Source organism: Nannobrachium achirus, assembly GCF_963921795.1.
Source record: "Nannobrachium achirus genome assembly, chromosome: 17".
NCBI lineage: Eukaryota > Metazoa > Chordata > Actinopteri > Myctophiformes > Myctophidae > Nannobrachium > Nannobrachium achirus.
The window spans coordinates 50,745,848-50,753,397 of NC_137824.1; the positions used below are offsets into that span (position 1 = coordinate 50,745,848).

The following is a 7,550-nucleotide window of genomic DNA, read 5'->3' on the forward strand; positions in this document are numbered from 1 at the left end:
TGTCTTTCTTCATTTTGTCTAAAGCTTAATTCTAACAGCGACACCATTTCAAAGTTTCTTTTTTTTATGTCAAAGCGGATAAGAAGGGTTACTTGATAGTGTAAAACAAAGGAACGCTCCAGCAATTGGAGCGCACAGTTTGCAAGGTACCTTTGTTTTAAACGTTTTCGCTCCGCACCTGCCTAACTTTGGGTTGTGGATGTGCATGTCCTTCCTCCTTTTCATGTGCTACTTACTGTATAATCGACATTGTAATTTCTGTTGCGTGCACCTGTGCACAATCACTCACACACACACACAAACACACACACCCCTGCCACAATTGTGACCTATACAGTTTGGACACTTGAGCCTTGGGTCATGACAACAAACACCACAACAAAACAATTCCACACATGATTCAGACTTTAGCCGTTATAAAGTTGACAGCTGGGGATTTGCGTGGTTCATTCAGTGAAAAACCCAGTGACCTGTCTCCTGTCCCTGGAGTTGTCCGAGGGACAGTCACCAGGTGTGTACAGGTAATGAGATCAGTCCCCAGGGGTGGGAGGGAGGGGTTGTGCGCCTGTGCAGGTGGAAGGTAGAACAAACAAGTGAGTGGTTTCTCCTCCCTCTCTACTCCCCTCACTTTTTGTAACTCGAATTTCTGCTGTTAGAAGGCTTCTAGGTCAGTAGTGACTTTTTAAGGATGTGATCTGGGCCCCTGAGGAGTTTTGTGCTTCTAAATAGAACTGTAGCAGGCTAGCAGCCTATAATGGTGCCTGGTGGTTGGAAGTCATTTTCGAATATGTCATGTCACTGTGTGTGCACCTCTCAGGTTTAGGTGTTGGCCCAATCTTCAGCATTATGATATGACAAAGTGTATAGTCAAAAGATGTGCTGTTCAAGGCAGGCTAAATATGTGTTCTAAATAACACAAAAGTACAGGCTAAATTATAAAATGTTGGTCTGGAGAACTATGTAGAACTGCCCTGATGTGTCAGTGTTTTGTAAAGTTCAGATTTTTCTCAAAAATAGCCACAATAACATTATTATGCACCTGTATTAAAGCAGGCACTGCCCATAAAGTTGGGTTAACTGGGGCTAACTGCCAGTTCCATTACCCTCGTAAATACTCGTAAACTGTTAAAAGAGGTGAAGTGGGACAGCTAAACCCCCGGCTACGTCAAGTGCAACGCCACCAGCCCAGTCCAGTGAATGTCGTGATTCAAATCCCCACCAAACAAAACCCCATTTGAGAGATTATTGTTCGGCAAGCTCGCAATGAGGCCAAAATCCATTCCACATGATGCATTCATTGTTAACCACGCTGCAAGCAGCCCACCCCGCGGCCCCACGCACGCAGCAGCAGCTCGGAATTTGCGTCACTTTTCCAACAGGTGACAAAGCAATAAAATAGAATAGCAAAACAAAAGCACGAGACAAAAACTATATTAATTTAGTATGGATGGAGAGCAATGGTACAGATGGGTTTGTTGTGCTGTGCCTGTGTGTTTCGCGATAAATGACTCACCTCAATCCATTTCTGCGCCTCCAGAAACGCGGCGTCCGCTGCAGAATCACTGAGAGGGTGATGCTGATGAGACTGTCCCAGATGATCTGCTACCGGACTGGCCATCTGAGAGCACTGCCTTCCAAAAAAGAAAAAAAGAAAGAAAAAAAGAAAGAAAAAGAAAAGAAAAAAAAGAAAAGATAGGCTATATAGCCTAAAAAGAAAATAAATAAAAGCTCGTTAATCCACCGGATTCAACGTGAAGAAGCACGTTGATGGTGTGCCTGCCTCTCGCTCTCTCTCCGTGTGTGTCGCAGCAGCAGCACTTGCACTAGCCGGTGTGGGCCAACAGAGAACACACACTCACACACATACACGCGCGCACGCACCGCAGTGAGCACTAGCTGGTCGCTGCTCTGCTCTCTGCCGCCCGGCCGTCAGCCAATGAGGACGACCGGCCACGGGACCGAACCGCACCGTGCACCCACTGGATCCACTCACTCATTCTCTCTAATCCGTATCCACACGCACGTTTAAAGGTATTATATTATTAGGTTGCACACTTCACTAGTTATGTAAGCTATAGCCTATCAGACTCTGAGGGGATCTTTTTTGGATGAAAATCAAGTTGTAGTTTGATCTGATCGTTGTTTCTCTAAGAGAAAATGAGAACGAGGCGTTTTTCTTTTAATGTTTCGTTCCCGAGTTATTAATCACCCGGAAGAGCGAATTATTTACTCAAATTATCAGTATGAAGAAAACGCTTTGTGGAGCATCGTGTATTCGCATTTGTAACTTAAATGTTTATAGCCTGTGATTATGCCATTGTTTTCAGCTGTTTTAGGTTTGAATTCACCCAATCCTGCATGTTTGTGTTTAGCTAGACAACCGTTCATCACAAGAAGACTACAAGTGGATTTCTGGCACCAAAACAGACCCCGGGCGGGCTAGCCATTTCACTTGAAACGTGATCCCATCCCATTGTTGTCTATTAGCAATGTAGCCTAAATTACATGCTGCTGCTGTGAGATACTTGGCTGCTGTCAACAAAAGAATGTCTACGGTTAACATATCTTTTGGTCACTCTATAAAACGGCACCTTAACATTAGTATTGGCCCAAATAAATTCCGCTTGACAGTTTGTACGTTCTGAGCCAGGTGAATACATTTATTTTTGATGAGTCTTGGTCCTGTTGGTACGATCTGCGGCTGCTCGGTGCCATGGAGACCGTAAACAAACCTACTGAAGATGATTTGTTATATGATTGCTATTCCTTTGGCTCCCTCGTGTGGACAAGGGGAGAAACATGTTTCAGGGGAGGTTCTGCATGGAAGTTACAAAAAAGATAATCACGTGGAAGTGGAATAGCCTAAATGTGGGTGTGATAGATAGTTCAGAGTAGTTGTGGGGAATTTTACTTTCCCAGAGTCTGAAACGTAGATTCCTGTTCCAGCTATTGTGCATAGGCCTGCTACAGACTCAGAGGGCAATACTGCCTTAAGTGATATAACCAGTAATGCATACCATGGTAAGCAAGTTAGAACAGTCATTCAAATAAAGAAAACACAACTATCATCTCCAATTCCAGGGGGTCCCCAGCAAAAGTAGTTCGCATAGCATCACAATCAATCTAACCACTTTATCTATTTATAGTATCAAATAATAATAAAAAAAAGATCTACAGATCTACAAGCTCACAGCTGAGAGCTGCACGCTTGTAGTTGTTTGAAAACACAAAGCTTCTCTTCTCCCCGACATAAATGAAATGAAAATGAAAAAAGGTATGAGAACCAGTGAACCACTGATCTAAAACTGGTAAAAAATAAATACATAATAGCCAATAGTAGTGGCACAACAGTGAATGACAATGTCATCCACATCAAAATAATGCACTCCCATTCCCTTTTTTCTTTATCTGACATAATGTAGGAAAACTGGAGACAGCCCAGATGGAAAGCACACACCCATTTTCTGTATTACTCTTAAAACAAGTATTATTTTCCTTTCAATTGTTGATTCTACTTACAGCACAGCCTGTCTGTTTTATTGCCTAGATACATAACATGCATTTTGCTATAGTAACCTAGGGAACCACACTGTTTTACAAAGAGGCCTTGTTCTTAGACATATGCCTTTATATTCTGTTTCTTTTTTTTTCCGTTCTACCATTTTGTTCCTGTCAAACACAGGGATCCCACCTGTGTTTGACAGAACACTCTTAACCTTATAGGCAACGGATCAGGCAGTCTCTGGCAAGTACTGCAGTTTATTTCTGGTGTGCTGTGAGACAGGTTTGACATTCTCATTCATTCATTTCTTTTTGACAGAATATCAGACTAATTTGAATTAATTAATTCAGGATGCTGAGCTTTGCACTTACAGTAGCAACGATAATCAGGTTATGCTAAATGTAACCTGCATTGAGCCGGAGTGGACTATCTCTATGTTGATGGCTTAATATTATATATAACTTATTATTGGGTTACAGCCTTACAGGATATATTTTGTTATACAGTATTTAAATATGATTTCCAATGTTGCCAATGCCTTTGTTAATTGTAATCTTCATAAATTGGTTAAAGTTGGCAAAAAGATAAAAAAAAAAAAAGAACTGTTTCCCTTGTCTTATCTGCATTGGGTTTTATAATTTTGTGTCATACAGTCACTGTGGAGCCTTAGTCAAACCTTTAGTTTATACAATCCTTGATGAATATCATCGTTTTGCAGTCTCTTCATCTAATCACTTATTTCAACCTTCTGTTCTCTCTCTCTCTCTCTGTCAACAGATTTGGAAGCTTCCTCCCTGACGTTTCTCCCCTCACAGTTATTCTAAATGTGGCTGTTGGCGCTTTCTGTCCCACTGCTCCCTGGCGTGGTCATTGTGCTGAACCATTACCGCGCTAACATCAGAACACTGTGTCGTCGAGCGCTGGGCTGGGCCCTGAGGCTGGCCCGAGGGAGAGTGGTGTGCTTGAGGAGCACCCATGCCTACGTGTTCTCCCACTGCACGCATGGCAATGCTCAGAGTGTCCTGGAGACCTTTGACCTCTACGAGGAGACACATCCTTCGCTCAGCCTGGGTCCACAGAGAGGTCAGTTTAAACATCTTAGGTCCGTTTAAACACTTAAGCATCTTTGTAACATTATGTTAAAATACAATCTTGGGTGTCTTGCCAATTATTTAGGTGCCCACTTGCAGTGGTGTAAAGAAACTAAGACATTAACTCAAGTACTGCACTTAAGTACAATTATTAGGTAGGCAGCCACCTGCCGCATGGCAAATTCAGAGCCGGTGTGCATGAGGTCATAGAGAATCATTGTTTTCTTTAAAAAAATGGAATCGTCCGTTTTTTCCGTGCGAGAAAAACACGTCTGTGTGCAAAGGGCTTTACTGTACCTGTCAGCTGTTGTTGGGGGGCGAGGGGCAGATTACACTGTGACATGAGCTTCAGACTGTTTCAGACCATTTTCAGAGAAGCTCATGTCACAGTGTAATCTGTCCCTCAACCCCTTTAGGTGACAGCCTTTAAGTAAAAACTTTGAGTACCTTTTCCACCACTGCCCACTTGCAACATCCTCATGGCCCACTACCACCACCGGTTGGGAATGGCTGCCATAAAGGCTTGTGTTGTTGTCCTATTATAGGCCAGGTGCTGGATGAAGTGTTGAGGAGGGTTGGCCCCCAGAGTCTGCTGGAGCTGGGGATGCACTGTGGCTACAGCTCCATCAGAATGCTACGTCTACTGCCCCCTGCTGGCCGGCTGGTCACAGTGGAGATGGACTCCTACACAGCAGAACTTGGGGAGGAGCTCATACTGGTAGCAGGCTTCAAAGACTCGCAGGTACATTCACTGGAAGTGACAGGCCAAACTGAAAAAAGCCAAGCTTTCAATTTACAAAATATTTGGGTCCATTAGCCATGACACACACAGACAGACCCTTTTTTTTTAAAGATATCTTTTAGGCTTTTTGCCTTTAATGATTCATGGGTTGCATTTGTAGTCCTATACTGGCCATGTTGAGGACCAACATGGGTGTTCTGATTTAGTTCTATGCCAATCAGACACATTGAAACACCTGTGTTGGTCCTCAACATGGCCGTTTATCACTACAAATGCAACCCATGAATAGTACAGAAGGTAGACAGGAAACTGGGAGAGAGATATGGGGAGTGACATGCAGTAAAGGCTGTCGGGATCAGGACTCGAACCCGCGACTCACGGTGATGCATCAGAGCCTGGACCGCTAGGCCAGCGGGCACCGCCAGACAGACACTCTTAGATGACGTAATTGCCTCCTACATGTAGCTACATCAATCGCTTAACAGTGAATTATCACTTCACAATTCTCATATGAACCTCGTTCTTGGCGATGATGATAGCATTTCTGTTTCTTAATAGTTCCGTGTGCTGGCATGCAGCTCCGCTGAGGCCATCTCTGCCCTGCATGGCCTGCATGGGGACAGCATGGCTCTGGATTTGGTTCTGATGGACCATGACCCTCAGCAGTACCTCTCTGATCTGCTGGCCTTGGAGAGAGAGAGACACCTCAACCCGTCCGGCTGCCACATCCTCCTGGTCAACAGGGGCCATTGTGTTCCGGCCATCAGTGACCTTATGGAATACTTGAAAGCGCAGCCGGAGAACTACTCTATTATGTCAGAGCATCATTTCATAACTGAGGTATTTTATCATGAGGATAGTTGTCATACAATGCTGAAGTGACTAGGGTGGCAGCTGTGAAGTGTGTGCAGAGTGTACATGCATTTATACCATTGAGTCTTGCAATCTATAGCTCATTAAATGATATAGTTTGGATACTTTAAATCGTTTCTCCAGTTATTTGGTCACCGATACCAAATTACAGAAATGATTCTGCTTTTCGTATGCCTTTCCATGGTGTGTTTCTTGTTAGCTAGTGAATCATATAAAGGAGAATGTAAGTTGTCTTTGGCAACTGTATTATACATTTTCATAATGTTTCCATTGACAGCGTTCCAGAGTTAAATGCAGAAGTGACGGTAGCCCAGGATACAATTGACATCAAAGTTGATGTCCCTGCCTTGGCTCTTGTAGGCACACAGGGCGAAAGCCAAAGACCCAACCTAAATGGCGCATACAGTATATTTACTGTGTAGACCTCTTTAATCAAGTAATTTTTCATTTAATTTGAAACAAATCCCTTACATCGAAGAACACTTGATAATTGAATATTAATTGAATTATGCATGTGTAAAACAAACAGTTGGCATTCTATAAGCTACTTTAATGGCTACAATGACAGTTTTTCGAGTGTTTCCCTGTGCTTGGTGCTAGTGTTAAACATTCCTTTATGAACTGTTGATATGTTCTGTCTTTTTGGTATAAGTGCTAAGCATAAGAGGATGTAAAGGAAACGTTGGGTTAAGCCACAGGGGAAATTCACTTAGTTTGTTTTGTTAATGGTATTACCAGGGAGATCTTGTAGATGTAAAGTAACAAATATGTTGTTACATACTGTACATGTACTACTACACAAAAACATGTTCCCGGCCTGAGGGGTAAAAGCACAAAAAGGGGTTCCCGTCCATAATGGCAATTTACAAAATATTTGAGTCCAGTAGGGCCTTTATTGATAGGTGTACAGTAGACTGACAGGAAATGGGGAGAGAGATGGGGGGTGACCTGCAAACGCTGCAAACGCTGCAAGGGCAGGATTACCAGCCTAGGTGCCTGGACCACTACCCTGTGGCCCAGGCCAGACAGACACTTTTTTTTAAAGATCTTTCTTTTTGCTTTTTTGCCTTTAAACTCCATGTGACGGTCCACCTCGTGGACATCCGGAATCAATGGGGGTAAATTGACTAAAACCAATGTTTTGCCATGGGCCCGGGAATGTGACAAATTCAAAAATATATTATTGAACTCAAGTCTCCATGACGTGAGTAATCAATAGGAAAAAAAAGTCATTTTGGGGGTGAACTACTCCTTTAATATAAGGAATTTGGTGAACGTTACCCTGTCTGAGGGAGATCTTGTCGGCGGATACATTGAAGCGTTTGGCTGCCTTCTCCCTGGC

General features: G+C 43.2%; 1 protein-coding gene across 1 annotated transcript; it reads left to right on the top strand.

The window, feature by feature from the left end:
• Positions 1-1,924: 1,924 nt before the first annotated feature.
• LOC308302034 (transmembrane O-methyltransferase homolog) lies at positions 1,925-6,244 on the top strand. The gene is made up of 4 exons (XM_080746191.1): positions 1,925-2,031; positions 4,280-4,585; positions 5,139-5,335; positions 5,894-6,244. Exons 2-4 carry the CDS (start codon positions 4,327-4,329, stop codon positions 6,215-6,217), a joined length of 780 nt encoding a protein of 259 aa, XP_080602317.1. The 5' UTR covers positions 1,925-2,031; positions 4,280-4,326; the 3' UTR covers positions 6,218-6,244.
• Positions 6,245-7,550: the final 1,306 nt, after the last annotated feature.

Coding starts and splice junctions, on each gene's coding strand:
- LOC308302034 (XM_080746191.1), top strand. CDS start 4,327: ATGTGGCTGTTGGCGCTTTCTGTCCCACTGCTCCCTGGCGTGGTCATT. Junction 4,586..5,138: donor CAGCCTGGGTCCACAGAGAG/GTCAGTTTAAAC, acceptor GTCCTATTATAG/GCCAGGTGCTGGATGAAGTG. Junction 5,336..5,893: donor CAGGCTTCAAAGACTCGCAG/GTACATTCACTG, acceptor GTTTCTTAATAG/TTCCGTGTGCTGGCATGCAG.